The sequence below is a fragment of the Phocoena phocoena genome, chromosome 15, assembly GCF_963924675.1.
Source record: "Phocoena phocoena chromosome 15, mPhoPho1.1, whole genome shotgun sequence".
Taxonomy (NCBI): domain Eukaryota; kingdom Metazoa; phylum Chordata; class Mammalia; order Artiodactyla; family Phocoenidae; genus Phocoena; species Phocoena phocoena.
In genome coordinates this window covers 15684323-15704103 of record NC_089233.1, presented here as the reverse complement: position 1 = coordinate 15704103, position 19781 = coordinate 15684323, and the positions used below count along the sequence as shown (strand labels likewise).

General features: G+C 51.9%; 1 protein-coding gene across 1 annotated transcript; it reads right to left on the bottom strand.

Annotated features, from left to right (window-relative positions):
• Positions 1-18811, bottom strand: ZNF629 (zinc finger protein 629). The gene is made up of 3 exons (XM_065892806.1): positions 18689-18811; positions 2689-2796; positions 1-2534 (listed from the first exon to the last, which is right to left on the bottom strand). The coding sequence occupies exons 2-3, from the start codon at positions 2759-2761 to the stop codon at positions 1-3; spliced, it is 2607 nt and encodes an 868-aa protein (XP_065748878.1). The 5' UTR covers positions 2762-2796; positions 18689-18811.
• Between the last annotated feature and the right edge of the window lie 970 nt (positions 18812-19781).

Sequence of the window (19781 nt, the reverse complement as noted above, 5' to 3'; positions counted from 1 at the left end):
TCACAGGGTGACCCCTGGGTGGCAGCTCCTATGGAGGAGGAGGGCTGCGACTTCTGTGAAGCCGTCTCCACACTCGGGGCACAAATAGGGCTTTTCTTCCGAAAGCGTTTTGGGGCTTCCCCCTTCCACGTGGCTGCTGCTCTCTGTGGGGATGGGGGCTTCCTCCTCATTTTCCTGGCCTGTGGACAGGGTGGCTGGCTCTGGGTGGGGGTCCTCAGGTTTGGGGGACTTTTCTTGGGTATGGGTCTCCTGGTGCCGGATGAGGGCTAGGCGATCGAGGAAGGAGGCCCCACAATCTGAGCAGCTGTAGGGTCTGGCCCCCAGTGGGCTCCTGAGGTGCTCCAGGAGGACCGAAGAGCTCTTCCCCAGCTCCGGACTCTTCTGGGGTTTCCCACCGGCGTGGACTTTCTGGTGCAGCAGCAGCTCGGAGCTGAGGCCAAAGCTTTTTTTGCATTCGGGGCATTTAAAGGGCTTTCCACTTAGGAAGGGACTGGGCCCTGCCCCTTCCCCTAGGCCAATCCTATAATCAGGAAAGAGAAAGGGCTTTTCGTTGCCGTGGGTGAGCTGATGTTGAAGGAGGACAGCGCGATCCAAAAAGCTTTCTCCACAGTGGGAACAGATGTAAGACTTGGAGGACAGCAGACCCAGCCTTTGGCTGAAGCTCTCCTGCCCATCAGGCATTTTAAAGGGCTGTCCTGGGGGGTCAGCTCTGCCCTCCGCCGCACCTGGATAGGAATTTCCTCCAAAAGGGAGCCTGGGGGGTCGAAACTGAGGCGGCTTGGGGGTGGAGTGTGCAGGGAGGCCATCTGAATTTTTGTAAGGGTTTTCTCCAATATGGATCCTCTGATGCTGCATGAAAATGCCCTCGTCATTGAACCCCTTTCCGCAGACGAGACACTTGTGTGGTTTGGCTCCAGGGGGTGGGGTCAGCAGGGCAGGGTCCCCGAGCCCCAGGAGGCTGTCGCCCTGAGCTCTTCGGGCGGGGGTCTTGCCCCTTTCATGGATCACTCGATGCTGCTCCAGCTCGTGCGCCTCCAAGAAGGCCTTCCCGCAGTCGGAGCACACGAAGAGGTTCTCATCCATGTGGGTGCGCACGTGCGTAATGAGGTTCGAGCTCTGGCTGAAGCTCTTGCCGCACTCGGGGCACTTGTAGGGCTTCTCGCCCGTGTGCGTGCGCCGGTGCTGGATGAGGTGGGAGCTGCGGATGAAGCTCTTGCCGCAATCGGAGCACTTGTAGGGCTTCTCGCCGGTGTGGATGCGCTGGTGGCGGATGAGGGTGGAGCTCATGATGAAGCTCTTGCCGCAGTCGGCACAGATGTAGGGCCGCTCGCCGCGGTGGATGCGCTGGTGATTGATGAGGTTGGAGCTGACGCTGAAGCTCTTGCCGCACTCGGGGCACTTGTAGGGCCGCTCGCCCGTGTGTGTGCGCTGGTGCCGCAGCAGCGTGGCGCTCAGCGTGAAGGTCTTGCCGCACACCGGGCACTTGAACGGGTCCTCGCGCAGGTGAGTCCGCTGGTGCTTGATGAGGGTGGAGCTGTGGCCGAAGCTCTTGCCGCACTCCAGGCACTCGTAGGGCTTCTCTCCGGTGTGCGTGCGCTGGTGCTGGGTCAGCTCCGAGCTCTGGATGAAGCTCTTGCCGCACTCGGTGCAGCGGTACGGCTTCTCGCCGGCGTGGATCTTCTGGTGCTTGAGGAGGTTGTGGTTCTGGCCGAAGCGCTTGCCGCACTCGGGGCACTTGTAGGGCTTCTCGCCCGTGTGGGTGGCCTGGTGCTGGATGAGGTCCGAGCTGCGGTAGAAAGCCCGCCGGCACTCGCCGCACTTGTACGGCTTCTCGCCCGTGTGAGAGCGCTGGTGCTTGATGAGGTTGGTGCTCTGGGTGAAGGCCTTCTCACACTCGGTGCACTTGTAGGGCTTCTCGCCCGTGTGCGTGCGCTGGTGCTGCACCAGGTTGGAGCTCCAGCTGAAGCACTTGCCGCAGTCGGGGCACTTGTAGGGCTTCTCGCCCGTGTGCGTGCGCTGGTGCTGCACCAGGTGTGAGCTCTGCGTGAAGCTCTTGCCGCACTCGGAGCAGGTGTTGGGCCGCTCGCCTGTGTGGATGCGCTGGTGCCGCAGCAGCTTGGACCACTGGCTGAAGCTCTTGCCGCACTCGTTGCAGATGTAGGGCTTCTCGGCCCCGGAAGGGCGGCCTTGCACCAGCTCCCGCAGGCTGGGCTCGTTGGCCGGGACCACCGGGGGGCTGTTCCAGGTGGTCAGAGTCCCCCACTGCCAACTGGCCTCACAGGCCTTGGTCCAGTCAGACGGGGTCGGGACTACCTCGGGGGTTGGGGGGTCCAGAGGGCTCTGGTGGTCTGAGGGGCTGGAGTGACCCAGCGGGGCCGGGGGGTCCTGCGGGACTGAGGGATCCTGGGAGGGTGTCTCCAGGGGCATCTCTGGTGGGTCCTTGAATTCTGGACTCTGAGTTGGATCTCCCAAGATGACCTCCTCCCCAGAACTTTCCTGCTGAGGGCTCTCCTCTTCGTTCCCACTGTCGGCACCTACAGAGAGAAAGGGAGTCTCCAGCCCCCATTTCCTTTCAGAACACGGGCCGAGCATCACTTCCCTCCCCTGGGTTTCCCCCAGAGTCTGCGCCCCTCCCTGAACTGGGGCTACTGTCTTGTCAGGACCGCAGTCCCTTCTTGTGTCCCTCACCTCGATGAGCATCGTCGGGGCTCAGCTCAGGACCCTGCAGATCAGGGCCCCACAGCGCTGCCTCGGGCTCCATCCCAGAACTCAGGACTGCCCAGTGCTCCAGGGACCCTGGGGAGGGGAGGGGAGGGGAGAGAGCACACCATGGGAGCTGACCTCCCGCCTTCCTTTACTCCCCCAGCCCCACTCCCCCACCTGCCCACCCCCCAGCCCCTATTTCTCCTGATCTGAACTGCAGTCTCCTACCTCCCCATTCTTCTGGGCATCAGTTCTCACCGCGCCCACCCCCCTCCCCCCACCCCGCCCCCGCAGGCCAGATTCCTGCTCCAGATCTTAAGATCACAACTAAGCAAGTAGGTGAATTTAAGAGTGTAATTAAAAGCTCATCAGTCATAACCCTTTGAACCCACACTGGGGGCTGGAGAGGTATTATCTGATACCCACAGGGGAAGCAGGCTCTCACCCTACCCCTCTGATGCCCAGAGGCTGGGAAACCTGTTATTTTGCTAATCAGAGGAAGTTCATTAAAGACTCTAATTTTCCTCCTTAATGGGGCTGCTAATTGGGACCAATAAACTTTCCTTATGAGCCCCATAGACAACCAAGACTGCCTGGAACACTTAAAGAGTTAAAAAAAGAAAGTAACCACCCTGATTTCCCTGAGGGGACAGGGCCCTCCAAAAGACTGGGGCACTTTCCCGTTATCCAAGCACAGAAAGAAGGTCGAAGCTCGGGCCAGAGGTAGGGAGAGGGGGCAGTTTAAAGCCATCGGGGGCTTCTGCAGGAACTACCTTGAGAGGGAATTGGAAAGGAAAAGAGAGGCGGGATGAGTGTGTGGAGACCACCTGGCAGCTGACAGCTAGCTGACACAGTGCCCGCTGTGCTGTCCTCATTGTCGCACCCCATCCTCCCCACAGTCCTGTGAGGAGACCCAGGAATCAGGCTGTCCATTTTCCAGATTAGGAAATCAATGCCCAGGGAGATTTCTCCAAGGTCACAGGCTGGGAAGTGGCAGAGCTAAGACCAGATATGCAAGGCTCTGTGTCTGGCTTGTCGCAGCCTCTAAGAGAGGGAAGTGACCTTGAAAGTCATGTGAAACTCATAAACGTGGGCAGCTGGGGAAAGAAGCTCAGACAGAGCCTGCTGGCCATGGGAACGGGATGGAGAAATTCCTGGGATCAAGAGGTTTCCCTGGCTGTAAAAGGAGAGGTTGGATCCTGACAATCTGTAGCTGTGAACTCGAAACAGAGTACTCCCCACTGAAGGCTTCCACTACCACTCCCATCCTGGTACCCCTTCCTCTAATCCATCTTCTCTTTCGTTACTGCTGTATCCCATCCCTAACACGTAATAGGTGCTCAATAAATTTTGAATGAACGAAAGATGAATGAATGAGATGCCCCTTGCTCCTAGAAAACCTGTTTGGTCCAATGCCTTTAAAGGGGATGGCAGCAGAGGAGCAGGAGTTCAGAGTAAAACACAGGCAGTTGTCACTCCAGAGACAGTCATATGATTCCATGATGAGGGAACAGGGCCACAGGAGCTAAGTGCTAGGAGGAGAACTCCCAAGAGAGACCCTGGGGAGGGCCTGGGCTTTGAGTGGCCATGTGGGATAACCACTGTGTGTATGGGGGCGATGGTGCAAGGACTTGTGAGAAGGCAGCAGGGTGGTGACCAAAGTGAAGCAGGAGCTAGCTGAAGCCTGCCAAACAGCAGTAGGAGAGACAGGACTTAGATGTTAGGAAGTAACTGAACTTCTTCATCTCCGCAGCTCCTTAGGCTATGAGAATCCCCCACCCCCATCTGTAAGTGTCTTTGGGAAGGTGGAAGCAGGGACTTCTGCCAAGCTGGGGGCTGCCTGACTATGTTGAAGAGGCCTGCTGTGTTTGCTAAGGACAGGTAAGAATTTATGTACCATGATCGACTCTCGAGAAATTCAAACTCAGCGATCCAGGGTAGAAGGGAAGGGGTTAATGACAAGGCCGACATGGAGTATCAAAGTGGGGAGAACGAGGGAGGCAAGAAGTGCTTGGGCCTGCAGCGGCCTCGACCTCAGGCCAGCCCCACTGCGGAGGGAGGGAGGGAGGGAGGGAGGGAAGGAGAGGAGGAGGCTGCCTCACAGAGAGGTGTGGAGAGCGGCCCAGGGTGACCCTGACATGGAGGCAGCCGCGGGAATACAGCCACCCTGGCCCCGGCCCCCCGACGCCCACACCAGCCCGGACCCTGGACTTCTGCTCCAGCTGGTCCCCACGACCCTCCTTCTGGCTCCCAACCCCGAGCCTGGCATCCTCCCCTCCCCCGCCCGGGGCACCCAGGATTCCCGGCTCTCCCGCGGCGCCCCGGCCCCCGGCCCGGCCCGCCAGGCCGAATTCCCTCTTCCCAGAATGCTCACGCCCTCCCCTCCCCCACAGCCAGACCCTCGCGCTCTTCCCAGAATCCTCGGCCCTCACGGCCCCTTCCCGGCCCCCACCCCTAACCCGGGCGGCCCGGGGGCGGGGGAGGGGGCTCAGTCCCGCGCCCAGCCCCTGCCTCTCGCGCCCCATTGTTCCCCGGCGGCCGTCCCGGGCCCTCCGGGCCAACCCCCCGGGAACCCAGGCGCCCCCAACTCACGGCTCTGGGGTCTGGGAAAGGCCGGAAGGCAGAATCCAGCCCCAGGGGACTTAACCCCTTGAATGCCCTGCCTCGGGGGGCGGGCTAGATGCCGAGGACTCTGGGGTCCTTCTCAAGGGGTGATCCCAGGCTGAGGACCCGGGGACCAGTTCAGGGTGACTGGGACGGAGCAGGAAGTGACCCCAGCTTCCCGGGCCCCTCTAGCCTGGAGTCAGAGCATCAGCTCTATGGGATTTAACCCTTTGCCTCCCACAGCCTGGGAGAAAAAGAGGACGGGAAGCAGGGAGGTGGCTGAGACGACGCCCCTCTCTCCGTCTCCAGTGGAAGCCAGTTCTCTGGGGAACCCAGATACCAGTGAGGGCCTCCGGATTTATGGCCGCCCTCCATTTCACAGGGGCTCTGCCTGCCACTACCAGAAAGCCCTATCTCAGATTTGTTGGCTGCTGGTCTCCGGGGCCTGCCTTTGTTGGGACTCAGACCCAGGCATGGGTCCTGGATGCCTGGATTGTGGGGTGGGAGCCAGGGCTGGCAGGACAGACCTGGAGACGGAACATCCTACAGACCAAAAATGGCTTAGGTGAAATAAGTAGTCACAGCAACAAGCATTTGGGCTGAGGGGACCAGCGCAGCCACGAGAGATTTGTGGCAGCCTGTGTCCCTAGCCCCCGCCTCACTGGGAAGTGTGTGCTGGCCCCTCTTCCCCAGTTAGCTCCCCTCAGAGGAGGAAACTGAGGCCCCGTGGTGGCAGGAGGGAGGAGGGCAAGAATGTTTCCCAGTAGCTCCAGGGGCACCCAACTCAGAGCAAGAGAAAAACCATGGTGGCCTCAAGTCCAGGTTATCTAGGCCCCCAATTTTTATAGCCTTTTTCTCTTTTCCTCCTCATCATAATCAATGATTATCCCCATTTTACAGGAGAGGAAACTAAGGTGTGAGAAGTGAGGGAACGTGCTTAAGCCATGCCATTATTTCAGTTTAACACTTTGGTATATGAAAGCCTATTATTTCTGGGCACTGTGGGGAGCATAACGGCAGGGAGACCTCAGAGCTGAACAAAAATTGGGCTCTCTACCCTCAAGAACTCAAGAGGTTTGATTGTGTGTGTTTGTGTGTGTGTGATAAACACAAAGGAATTACAAATCACATTCACAAAGAGAGTGTGAAAAGGGCTATCTGTCCAGAGATGTGAGGGAGTGAGGGGAGGAACAAACTGTCAGAAATTGCTAAGGGGAGGCAACTCCTCTGGGCCTACATATGCGGTTTAGAGAGTGTGACCAGCAGAAGAGGCCCTGCTGGCCCTGCCTCTGCTCCTTATCAGAGCTGTCTCCTTCCACCTTCCCTAGCAGGCATATCTCCATCTTATCCTTGGCTTCTGTCACCTTTGACACCTCAGTCAAGCCTCAGGGCCTTTGCTCCTCCTGGCCCCCCTTCCCCTGCTCTGTTTCTCAAAGCACGCATCACCTCTGGCACTGCCTTCCCCTCCCGCACACACAGGGGTTAAGATCTGCTCCATCAGGGCAGGGGCCTGGCCTCTTGTAATCACTGCTGTCTCCACTGCACCTAGAACAGTAATGGCAGGTAGTAGGTGCTCAGTGCGTGGAATGAAGTCATCCTTCTGCCTCTTCCATCTGTTTCTGGATTAATCCCTAGGCTGGACAGATGGGGTAGAGTTGGGCAGAGCCTCCACTGCACGATCACATTCATTCCCAGACATCCCCACTCTCCCCTTTGCTCGGAGGGACAGGTGAGAAGGAGGCCGACTTGGGATCAGAGAGGCTTGTGGGCAGATCCGGCCCTCAAGGCTCTCTTCTGCCCTCCCAGGGCTGCAAAAGCCTGACCTGGCCGTGGGGCAGTAAGTCGACAGGAAAGCTGTACCCTGGAGGCTCACAGAAGAGTTGAATTTGGCCTACAAGGTTTTGGGGTTTTTTAAAAACTGAATTAATTGCCACATTTAAAAATTGGTACATTTCACATAAAAATTCAAATTTTGGAAAATCCAAAGATGTGGCAACATCACCCAAATTTTCACATGGCAACAACTGGCTGGGTGGTAGCTTCCTTCTTTAGAGGGGCACGGGCTTTCCAGCTTGTCACAATCCTTGTCACTCCTCTTGTATTCCCCAACCGTGAGGCTGAAAGGTGGTTTCAGTATGTTAATCATCTTTCACTGTTGATGCTCCAGCACCCACTTAACTGTAGCTATTGATTCTGTACCCCTTGATCTGTGTCTACCAGGTTCAGAGTAATAAATAGGATCATGTCTGCTGACGTAGTTCCTTTCATTATTCACTATATGCTGGGCACTGTTCCAAGGGTTTACATGTAGTAACTCCATGAACCTTCAAAACAACTCATGAAACCAATATTATTATTATTTGAGGATAGAGTAAGTCACTTGTACACAGCTTACTAGTGACAGAGATGGATTCAAACCCAGGCATGCTGACTTCAGAACCATCAGGGCTCAGGTTGGCTGTGTGTGTGTGTGGGTGTGGGTGTGTGTGTGTGTGCGTGCGTTTCTGGGACCACAGGCTAAGCCTCTCAGCCCCGCCATTCTCTCCTCATCTTGCTCCACAAGCTGGAGAGAGGAATTGGGAAGGGCAGGGCACTCCGGATGGGCCAAGCCATTTTCCAGAAAGTTTCCTGTCCTGCTTCTAGGGAGGCAAAGGGCGCTCTGACTATAGACGACAGTGTGCTGTCCTGTTGCCTATAGTCAGCTGGCACAGTGGTCGTGAAGGAGACCCTCCTGGCAGGGGAATTCCTGGAAGGATGAGGATTGGATTGACTCCCTGCCTTTCATGGACAACCCACTGCCATGTTCTTCTTGGTCACAGCTCACGAGCCTCCCACATGGCCCCTTAATACAGGGCCTTGTGCCCCGAGGCCCAGGTTGCTTTGAGAGCAGTGAGGTCCTGGAGGTAGATCCTGATCCAAACCCTGCTCCATCCTCACTGCCAGTATGATCTTGGGCAAGTCACTTTGTCTCTTGGAGATTTAACTTCCTCTTCTTTGGAAAGAGGATGAGCCTTGGTTTCCAAGGGACGGGAGGGTTAAATGAGATGATGCAAGAATTTGGAGCTGACCAACTCTAGCCACGTCTGCCTCAGTCTTCCTCATCAGAGGGCACAGCCCTCAGCCTGGTGGGCAGGAGAGCCAGGAGTCTGGAAATCTGGGTAATGTCCTGAGTAATCTGGGAGGACTTGGGGCCACGACTAGACATTCCAATCCCCTGCTGTATGGATGGGGACGCTCTCAGGGCAGGATGCAAGGACTGGGAAGGTGAAGCTGGAGGAGGCCACTCACCTCACCACCCCAAGCACCTTGTCACCAGGACAGCTGTCTAACCACAGGCAGAAAGGCTGCCAGATGCTGCCACCAGGAACGGATGGGGCCTTCTTCCGCGGAGATGTGCGTGCCCACAGGGAATATTGGGAGCTGCTATTCAGGAACGTGGTTCTCAAATGCGGGACAAGAGCTGGCTCTGGGGACCTGGAGGTCCCTTCCACCTCTGAGAGTCTGAGATTCCAGACTCAGGAACTGTTCAGGTGCCAACGGTGGCTCCTAAGGCTTTGTCACAACAAGTCCTTCCCTCCTGGTGCCTCCCGACCACCGTGTCCCCTGAGCTCAGAACCAAGTCCTTCCTTTACATTCTCTTCCTCAGAAATCTCCTGTTGCATGTGGTCAGTTCCAAATCCTTAGCTGTTAGCTGCCCAGCTCTGCCCCATCCTCAAAGCCTTAGCTCTTTCTCTCCATCTGCCGAACAGACCCGTCCACTTCGCCCTCATCCCAGATTCACCGGCTCCTTTTCCCTACACGATACCAAGCCTGGGGGGGTCCATCTTCTGTACCCCTTAGCCAGTAGGTCCTCAGGCCTATGGCACCCCTGCTGAGTCCATCCAGCTCTTCCATCCGCCCGCCCCAGGCCACTGCAGCCCCCTGGTTCTCATTCCTGAATTACCACAGTGACTTTCCAGCCAGCTGTCCTGCTTCCAGTGTCGTTTACTTCTCCCCACCCATCTGGTGCCCATGGGTCTCCCCAAAGGCACTGCAGTGTTTGCCCTCAGAATGACTCCATGGTCCTCATCCTCAACAGAGATGGTTTGTTTGTTTTTTTAATTTTTGGAAATTACGGAACTTTTCTATTTTTATAAAGTTAAAATAACTTTGATTAAGCTACTGAAGACCACATATATCATTGTATAAATAAAATTAACTTATATATTAAGTAAATGTGTATATTATATATATATGTGTATATTATATATATATATAATACAAATGAAGAGAAATGAAATCTTTGTATACTGTTTTGAAAGCATTAAGGTATGATCTGAACTAACTCTAGTCGCTAAGCTTTCAGGGCCTCAGTTACCACCTCTGAAAAATGACATGGTCGCTCAGATGTTCTCCAACCCCAAGAGTCCGACTCTGTGAATAACTTTTGTGTATATCTTGACTATTCTGGGGAGTTTGCATAAGTACCTGGAAAGAGTTACTTCTGGGGAGGAGAAGTGAGAATCTGAAGTAAGAGCAAGACTTAGCTTTGTAATCTTTTGTTCTGTTTGATGATTTCCAATTTAGAGAAAAAAAAAAAAAAAACCACTTTTTTTTTTTTTTCTTTTGTGGTACGCGGGCCTCTCCCTGTTGTGGCCTTTCCCGTTGCGGAAGAGCGCAGGCTCCGGACGCGCAGGCCCAGCGGCCATGGCTCACGGGCCCAGCCGCTCCACGGCACGTGAGATCCCCCCGGACCGGGGCACGAACCCGCGTCCCCTGCATCGGCAGGCGGACTCCCAACCACTGCGCCACCAGGGAAGCCCACAACCACTTTTTAAATGGAAGGTTAGGAGTGGCGATTGTGGGATTAAAAAAAAAGTTGATTTCCTTTTCAGGTTTGTACTAATCCGAGTCAAATTAGGTCGATTCAACTGATTTCCTATCCATATGTGACACATGGACTAACCTTCTGGAGAGGTTCCCATCAGCCCTGGGAACAAATGCTCTACTGGGGCCTAAGCAAGGGAAAGAAGGTTGAAGGCAGATGGAGGAGAGTATTATATTGTCACACACATTAAAATTCTTTTTAAAAAATCGGGAAGCTCTCAAAAGTTTGAAGCCTGATTCCACCATTGACATCCCCCAAGGAACCTAGAACTGTGCCTATAGAACAGTGAAGTTCAAACCCCCAAAGGGCCTGGCCCTATCTGAACGCAGCCTTTCTGCCTCCCTCACAGGTAATCCCCACCCTCCCACGTACCAAGGGCTCCACCCCACCCATCCCCTGACAGAGTAAGGGCTGTCCTGCTTCTGGGCCTTTCACCAAACCCTGACTCCCTCCCTATGCTCTAAAGCACTTCCCCTCCTCCTGTCCACATAGCTGAGTCTGGTCTGTCTGCAGGGTCCTGATCAAATACCAGCCAATGTAAATCTAGGCCCTGACAGTAGCTCACATTGAGTAAGCATTTTACAACTTATACTTTCATTCACATGAAGGCATTTGTTTCTACCTTTGAGAGGCAAGTATTATCATCCTCTTTTTACTCACAAGGGAATGGGACTGCAAACAAGTCAGATAACATGTTCTAGGCCACAGATCAACTGTGAAGTCTTGGATTTCCCAGCTTTAAGACTGGAGCTTCTCTCCTTCGAAATCCAGCTAAATCCTTCCTCTTCCTTCCCTGACTACAGTGTCTCCTAGATAACTGCCCTCACCTTTGTCTGGGGGTCTGACCTCAGGGATTCCTAAGTTCTACTTAACACCTTTGCCACATCTGGGTACCCACTGTACTATTATTTATTTGATATGTTTCCTTCAATTTGACTCATTTTTCTTTTTCTTTTTTTGGCCACAGTGAGCAGCTTGCGGGATCTTAGCTCCCTGACCAGGGTTCAAACCCAGGACCCCTGCCGTGGAAGCACAGAGTCCTAACCACTGGACCACCAGGGAATTCCCTGACTGATGCCTTCTGACTGCTGAGAGGTTCTTGTTTTGCTTTGTAGGTCTGTTTATTTCCAAATACAGCTTCATAAGCAGAACTATAAAGTCAAAGATATGCAGCCTTTCTCTAAGATTTATGTCCTCAGATATTAAAACGACCCCTTTAAGTTGGTACCATAAGGGAGATGAGGGAACCTGGCAGTTGTGTTTGTTTCTTTATTTATTTGTACCTTGCTTGGTTTCAACAAAGACTTGAAGCATTGCAACAGGTGCCTGGCATCTAGTAAGCCTCACAGCCGCTAAAACGCTGGCCATAATTACTGACAGTAGCAGTAGTAGGGTATCATGATCAAGATAAAAAATAAAATGGCAAAGGGAAAATAAGGGGTGAAATGATAACATGGATCCAGGGTTGGTATACAATACATATGTATAAAGCTCTGTTTATAACTACTAAAAGCGGGTTACAGATTTGCTGTGCTTTCTAGAGGCTGAAGCAAAGATTGGTTACAAAACTCACGTGAGGTTTGGGAGAAAGTTCTCCGGTGAGTCCTCATCAAGATGACATTTTGAGATGCCGAGGGCCATGTCTTCAACCCTAATCTGGATCCAATTCTGGATCCAGTCCAACACAGAGACAGATGGCAAACACAGCTCCGACGGGGCGTGATGAGCGGCATGGCTGCCATAAACGCAGCCGGGTTTAAAGACACTATTACAAATTACGCATCCCACTCATAATCCCAATAAGGGGAGTAACTGCAACATGCATCTTTAGGCTTTTTTGGGGGTTGACAGATTAGATACACAGTACCTCTTCCTTGTCGTCTCCAGGGGCCATTCACAAAGAATGAAACATTGGTGGCCCTAGAAATACCCAACTGATAAGAAGATGGTTTTGTTTCAAGCTTTAAGGGGGATAGTATTTGGAGGTTTTGTTTGTCTGGCTTTTCACCCTTGAGATCTGATCACTAGATTTGGAAAATACTGCCTTTTACAGGGGCGATCAAGCTGCTCTGGCTTACAGCTGTTCTATCTCCAGATCATCTGTCCAGCTTTCTTCCCCTTTTCTCAGATGTCTAGGGCCTATAACCTCAGAGGGCTCAGGTTTGACCTCCTTCCTTCCACTTTAACTAATATCTTTTTTTTTTTTTTTTTCCAGCCACACGGTGCAGCTTGTGGGATCTTAGTTCCTGGACCAGAGATTGAACCCAGGCCCACGGCAGTGAAAGCCGCAAGTCCTAACCACTGGACCGCCAGGGAACTCCCACTGATATCTTTTGTGCCAAGCATTTTCCATGAGTTATTTTAGTTTTTGCCATAACTCTGGCCCATGGCTATTACTGCCCCTATTTTATGCTGAAGAAGTAGAAGTTCAGAGATATATGAAGTAGCTTGCCCAAGGTCACCCTGTTAGGTAAAAGCTGTGATTATTGCAGTCTGATAGGACTCAGTGTCCTTCCTCTTCCCTACACCATTCAATTGTACTCAAAAATCATCCATTTGATGGTCTGGTTTAGAATTCTAGATGAGTTAAACATCAAGATTCCTGGCCGTTGGTTTGTGTTACTGATATCTTTCCCCTCTTTTGAAAATCATGATTTCATTTGTCTGTCTTTTGTACCTCTTCTCCAAGGAGTCAGGTGGCTTAGAGCTCATTGGCAAATTTTCTCATTTTCTTCGTCCAAATCAGATCAGACGTGACTTAGTTCAAAGCAGCATGATGCTTTCTTAAAATCTCACACCTCCAATGTCAGCTTTCAATTTTCTCTCACCAGTGTTGGTTATAAAACAAACCTCAGGGACTTTCCTGGTGGCACAGTGGTTAAGAATCCTCCTGCCAATGCAGAGGACATAGGTTCGATCCCTGGTCCGGGAAGATCCTACATGCCACAGAGCAACTAAGCCTGTGAGCCACAACTACTGAGCCTGCGTGCCACAACTACTCAAGCCTGCTCACCTAGAGCCCGTGCTCCGCAACAAGAGAAGCCACCACAATGAGAAGCACGTGCACCGCAACGAAGACTAGACCCCACTCGCCGCAACTAGAGAAAGCCCGCGTGCAGCAACAAAGGCCCAACGCAGCCAGAAATAAATAGATTAAATAAATAAATTTATAAAAGAAAAAACCCTCGTAATGCAAATAAAAACAACCATGAAACACTGTTTTTAACCTAAGAAGTTATCAAATATGAATAGTCTGATTCTATACTTTGTGGAGAAACAGACACTCTCAAACATGATTAATAAGAGGATACATCTGCACTGCCTCTTTGGAGGAAGGAGAAATTTGCTACACTGATCAAAATTCAAAACGCCCACACCCTTTGACCCAACAATTCCATTTCTAGATCCTACAGGCTTGGTGACACGTGCACACAAAGACGTATGCACAATCATACGCACTGAAATGTTGTTTTTATAGCAAAAGACTGTGAATAATCTACACGTCCACCAATAGGGGAACTGATTAAATAAATTATGGCATATCCATACAATGGTATACTCAGCAGCTGTGAAAATAAATGAACTAGTTATGTACAAACTGACTCGAAACATTCTCCAAAATATGTTGCTATGTGAGGGCTTCTTGGTGGCGCAGTGGTTGAGAATCCGACTACCAGTGCAGGGGACACGGGTTTGATCCCTGGTCCAGGAAGATCCTGTATGCTGCAGAGCAGCTAAGCCCATGCGCCACAACTACTGAGCCCATGTGCCATAACTACTGAAGCCCACACGCCTAGAGCCTGTGCTCCGCAACAAGAGAAGCCACCACAATGAGAAGCCCACGAACCGCAACGAAGAGTAGCCCCTACTCGCCACAACCAGAGAAAAAAGCCCGCGCGCAGCAACGAAGACTCAATGCAGCCAGAAACAATAAATAAATAAAATTTTAAAATTTATTTTAAAAAAATGTTGCTATGTGAAAAAAGCCAGGGGAAAAGCAAGTATCTACAGTGTGCTATCATTTTTATGTTTTTCTAAAAGGAGATGCTTGCATATGCGTAAAGTATCTCTAGAAAGATACATAAGAAATTGGTAACATGCTCACCTCAGCAGGTGTTGATAGGGGATGGGGCAGCCAGAGGCAGGAGGCTGGCTGGCTTTGCACTTTTATCTTTTTATACCATTTGAATTTTTTTTTCAAACTATGAAAAGAAGTGAGGGCTTCCCTGGTGGCGCAGTGGTTGAGAGTCCGCCTGCCGATGCAGGGGACGCGGGTTCGTGCCCCGGTCCGGGAAGATCCCACATGTCACGGAGCAGCTGAGCCCGTGAGCCATGGCCGCTGAGCCTGCGCGTCCGGAGCCTGTGCTCCGCAACGGGAGAGGCCATAAGAGTGAGAGGCCCACGTACCGCAAAAAAAAAAAAGAAAAAAAAGAAGTGAAAAGGAAAAATTATTAGAAAACATCTCCCCTGTATTGTATGGACATGGTTTTCCTTACTGGAGAAAGTGTGTATGGTCTTTGAACCAGTGTGGCCTCATGCTCCTTTTCCTGCCTTGGGTACATTAAATGAGGTATTCATGTCCTAAGCAGTCCTGACTAAACCATTAACTTGTGGAGTGATCCTGGGAAAGCCCCACTCTTTCTTGCAGAAGCGACAAGATGGACAATGTCTAGCCCTCTCAAAGGTTCAACCAGGCAGAGGGAGCGGGGTGCCTAAGGACATGGGGAGGAGGAGGGGAAGAAAGTTGGTGCCCACCAACTCCAGTTCCTCATCTCCCATTGCCTCTCACCCCTTTCACTCACAGCTTCCAGGCCCACCCTCTCCTGGGCTGCTCTCCTGCATGCCTGTCTAGTTGCTAAATCCCTAGAGAATGAAAGGAAGAAAGAACAGCCGCCCACGTCCTCCAGGCTTCCACACACTCTAAGGACCTTTAGTAGTACTAAGTGCTAGAGCCCAGTGAAAACTGCCCAGAGGGACTCTGAGGAATTGAAGCAGGAAGAAACGGCCAGTCAAACTGGCCCCTGAGGTTTCCACAGGGTGTGTGAAAGGGCGGGCTGGATGGTAATTGTTTTTGCACATAAAAACATGGTTTTAATTTATCCTTAAAATGTATGCTCAACGCCTTTCTCTCTTTGGACGTCTACAACTTGCTTTTTTTTTCTCCTATTTTTTGGCCGCACCACATGGCATGCGGGATCTTAGTTCCGGCACCAGGAATCGTACCCACTGCAGTGGACCTCCAGGGGGATCTGCGCAACTTGCTCGTTTTTAAGGTCACAAGATCCTTTTCTTTAGGCAAGGATGGTGTCCATCCCGGGGCAGTTCCCTTCATTATTGACTTTTGTCCCGTTGGAGGAATTAGGTGATTTTGCACAGCCTCCTCAGCTCTGGACTAACTAGACATCCATGTCTGTTTTGATGCTTTAGTTTGGAATTCCCAGAAAAAGTTTTCAATATCAGAGACGCAGTGTGGAGGAGAAGAAGAGCATGTGCCCTGGAACCAGAGGGATCTGAGTTCAAATCAGACTCTGACATACACTCAGTTACCTATAAAATGGGACAAAGAATAATACTCCCTTCACAGAATTGCCCTAAGGCCATAGAGATAAGGTCTGTAAGTAACCTAGCAAGAAGGTCCTCAATCAATAGCAGCCCTTACTATTGTCTCTACCGTGTTCCTTATTCTTGTGTCACAAAACTGACCCTCTACCGACAGACCTTTTAAAAAAGACAGCAGTAATAATAGCAATAATAATGACGTTGGCTAGCGTTTATTGAGCACTTATTATGTGTCAAGCACACTTTTAAGTGCTTACATGTATTAATTCATTGAATCCTTACAGCAAGCCTTTGAGCTAGCTTGGTTATGTTTGCAGGTAAGAAAGCCAAGGCTCAGAGAGGTGAAATGACCTCAGCCGAGCTGGGATAGAAACCGAGGCAGTTGGGCTTCGCCCTCCTGATCTAGGCACCAGAATCATCAAAACGTCCCCCGGAGTGAGCACCAGGCAACTCAACCCTCCTCAGGGAGCAAGTGTACCAATTCCTCCAGAAGCCGATTTCACTTGCCGGGGCCGAAGGGGTTATTCCCACTGAGAAGCCCGCACCCCGGGTTCCTAGAGCGGCCGCGCTGGGGGCGGGAGGAAAATGCGCTTCCGGCCGTGTCGGGACTCGGGAATCGGGCGGGCTGGCTGCGGGCTGCGGCGCTCGGACCGGGCCTCGGCCTGGGCCTCCCCGCGGGGAGGATGAGCTGCGGACGGGAGGAAGGGCAGGGCTCCAGAAAACGGGGACTGAGCTGGGGAGGGGGGGCCCGGCCCGCGCAGACCAGGGGCCCACCGGGGTGCGGGGAGTAGGGGGTGGTGCCCCTGAACTTGGCCGCCCCGGAGGCTTGTGGTCTTTCCACCGCAGGCTGGTCCGGGGAGGCGCGGGGCGGGCGGCTGTTTCTCCTGGAAGGGCCAGCAGCCCGGTCGCCCGCCGGGGCCCTCGCCGGCCCCTCCCGGAGACCTCGAACGTTCCAGAGCCCGGGGTAAGACTGCGCTCGCTCGTTCCTCCCCGCTCCCAAGTGCGGCCCCGTTCGCCTCCTGCTTAACGCCCACAACCTACCTGAGAAGCCGGCGGCATCACCCCCATTTTGTAGGCAACTGATTTATAAAGTCAATTTATAAACGGGCTTGTCCCAGACCCTCAGGGGGCCAGGAGCGGAGCCAGGACCGCGCCGCGGTGCTCTGGCCCGCGGACTAATTACCGGCTCAGCATTCGGGTGGTGGGTTAGCATCAGGCTAACTTCTTTCAACTCAGCAGGCCTGAAACCAAGCTGGTTGGCCTTTTCTCTTTGCGAGAGAGCTGGTTCATTCCAAGTCGAGTTGGAACTCCCAGTTATCTTTTCTCCTGCCACCCCCTCTACTTCCCCCATCTTTTCCTTATCATCTTGTTAGTCTTTGTCTTTTTTTTTTCCCCCAACCTATCTTTCCAGTCCCACTGCCACCATCTTTCAGCTTTCATTGCTGCAAACCTGCGTTGTTGCAGTAACCTTCAATCCTGACTGCTTCCCCTGTTATTTCATATGCCACACCTCCCCACTTTACTCCAGTTGCCCCCAAACCCTTGCATCAAGCCACTCCCCTGTTCAAACAACCCTTTTAGTCTATCAAACTGAAGTTGTCTATAGGCTCAAGTCAGGCCTCTCTAAGCATGGCATTCAAGGCCATTTGAAACTTCACTTCAGCCCATCTTTCTAACCTCATCTCTCTTGGTTCCCTAAATAGAGGTTATAGACTGATAGCTACAGTTGGAAAATGTGTTTCAATGGTCGCAGAGTTTCTTTTCAAAATTCAAGTTGGGACTTCCCTGGCGGTCCAGTAGTTAAGACTCTGTGCTTCCAATGCAGGGGGCACAGTTTCTATCCCTGGCTGGGGAACTAGGATCCCACGTGCCACGTGGCACGGCCAAAAAAGAAATAAAATTAACAAAATTTGAGTTGATATTTAACATTGGGAAATCCCATTAAAGAAAAAACCAAACAGGTTTCCAGCTTTCGATCCATCAAAAGAGCTGGAAACAGCAGGCCGAGGTTTTTGCCTCCACCATCTAGTTTGAACCGAGCAGTGGCTGCCCCCTTTTAGATAGGGCTGTGTTTCCCAGTTCACCCTAGTCCCGTCCACTCCAGAATCCTCCCTGTCTCTGAGCCTGAGGATCAGCTGTTGTGCTTGCACTGATGTTTTTCCTAGAATAGAGAAGTAGGTTTTGGCTCCTGGGTTTCTATCAAAAGGACTCAAATGGAAAGTAAACCCAGAGGGACCTTTGTGTAAAGACAACAGAGAGAGTAAGCTCTCAGCATCCTTCATGCTTTTCCTTTTCTTTCTTGGACCCCATTTCCATTTGAATTTTCCACTTGCCCTACAGGAACCCTCACATCAGCTAGATTGCCTCACAGCCTCTCAGATGAACCGGAGGACCATATCTTTGCAGTATCTTCTCCAGTGAGTAGATTCTATTCAGCAGTGTCCTCGACTTGTTCTCCTATTCTGTGAAACCTTCCCTGACAACCAAACATCCAACCAACCCCATCCGTCTCATCAGCATTTCTGGAAGCCAGGCACTAGGTTAGATGAGTATGACTAAACCACCATCATTTCTCCCTCCCCTGGATTTCTGTGGCCGTGCCTGAATCAGTGTCTTATACAGCATCTTGCACATGGTAGGCAGTCAATAAATAATTATCAGCTTGATAAATGGCCCAGTCACACATGTCTTATCCTCGTGGTTGAACTGTAAGATCTTCGAGGATGGGGTCCAAATTGGATCTATCTTTGCACTGCCCTAGCAACCATTACAGTGCCCGGCACATAGCAGACACGTGGGAATGGCTAAGGAGGTAGGTGCCGTAAGGAGGTGCCCCAGACAAGCAATAAATACCGAGTTTCAGTGCAGTCCCATGGCTGGAAGCAGCACCCCTTGCTCCCCCAAGCCCCAGAGGAATGGAGAGGCAGCCCCAGAGAAGAGAGAGCAGAGGCTTACTCAGTCCTGAAAGCCAGGAGCACTTCACAGACCCCTCAACCTGGAGGCTCTGCTCAGGATCCAGCTAAAGCTACATCTAGGACCGAGCTGTATCCGTGTGACCTTGTGAGTGAAAGCCAACCTGATTCTGATTCTGAATTCCAAGCTCTAGAATAACAATGGTTCACATGTACCGAGGCTCCCTCTGAGCCAAGCACTGCCCCTTGCTACACACCCATGGCCTTCCAGCCTCTCCAGGGCCATGGCATCAATACTGTGAGTATCTCCTCTTCACAGAGAGAAGGCCGAGACTCTAATGCCTGAGTAACTCACTTAAGGCCACATAGTAACAGGCTGGCCAGGAGCTACGTCCACGTGGGTTGATTCCAGGGCTTCTGACCTTAGCACTGTGCTCCTTCCAAACATCTGAGGCTCTATTTCATACCAAAGAACTGCACATTTCAGAATGGTTAAGATGGTAAATTTTATGTTGTGTGTATTTTAACTCAATTTTTTTTTCTTTCTTTCTTTCTTCTTTTTCTTCTTTTTTTTGGCTGCACCACGGCATGTGGGATCTTAGTTCCCCAACCAGGGATTGAACCCGTGCCCCCTGCATTGGAAGCGTGGAGTCTTAACCACTGGACCGCCAGGGAAGTCCCTTAGCTCAATTTTTTAAAAGAAAAAAAAAAAAAATCTGAGACTGAGGAGGACATTGGGCCAGACCCAGGGACTCAAACAGATAAAAAAAAAAGTCCTGCCCTCACAGAGGTTAAATTTTAAGGAAGACAGAAAAGCAAAATAACAAATTGGGAAGGGGGCTAGGAAGTGTCAGGGTCAGGGAAGTTGTTGTAGTTTTGGAGAAGGAGGCTGGGCGGGGACTTCTTTAAGAAGGTGAGCTTTCATGTGAAAGACTGACAGGAAGCAGATGTGTAACAACTGCCTGTCTGCTGCTTCCTTCAAGAACTCGAGAAAGAAGACAACCTAGACCAAGGAAAGTGATTCAGGTGCCATCTGCTATCCTTGAAGTATTCCAGGAAGGGGAAAAGAAAACACAAAAAGTGAAGTTGATTCTTTTCCTTCTCAACATTCCCTTTCGTTTCTTCTCATTTTGCCC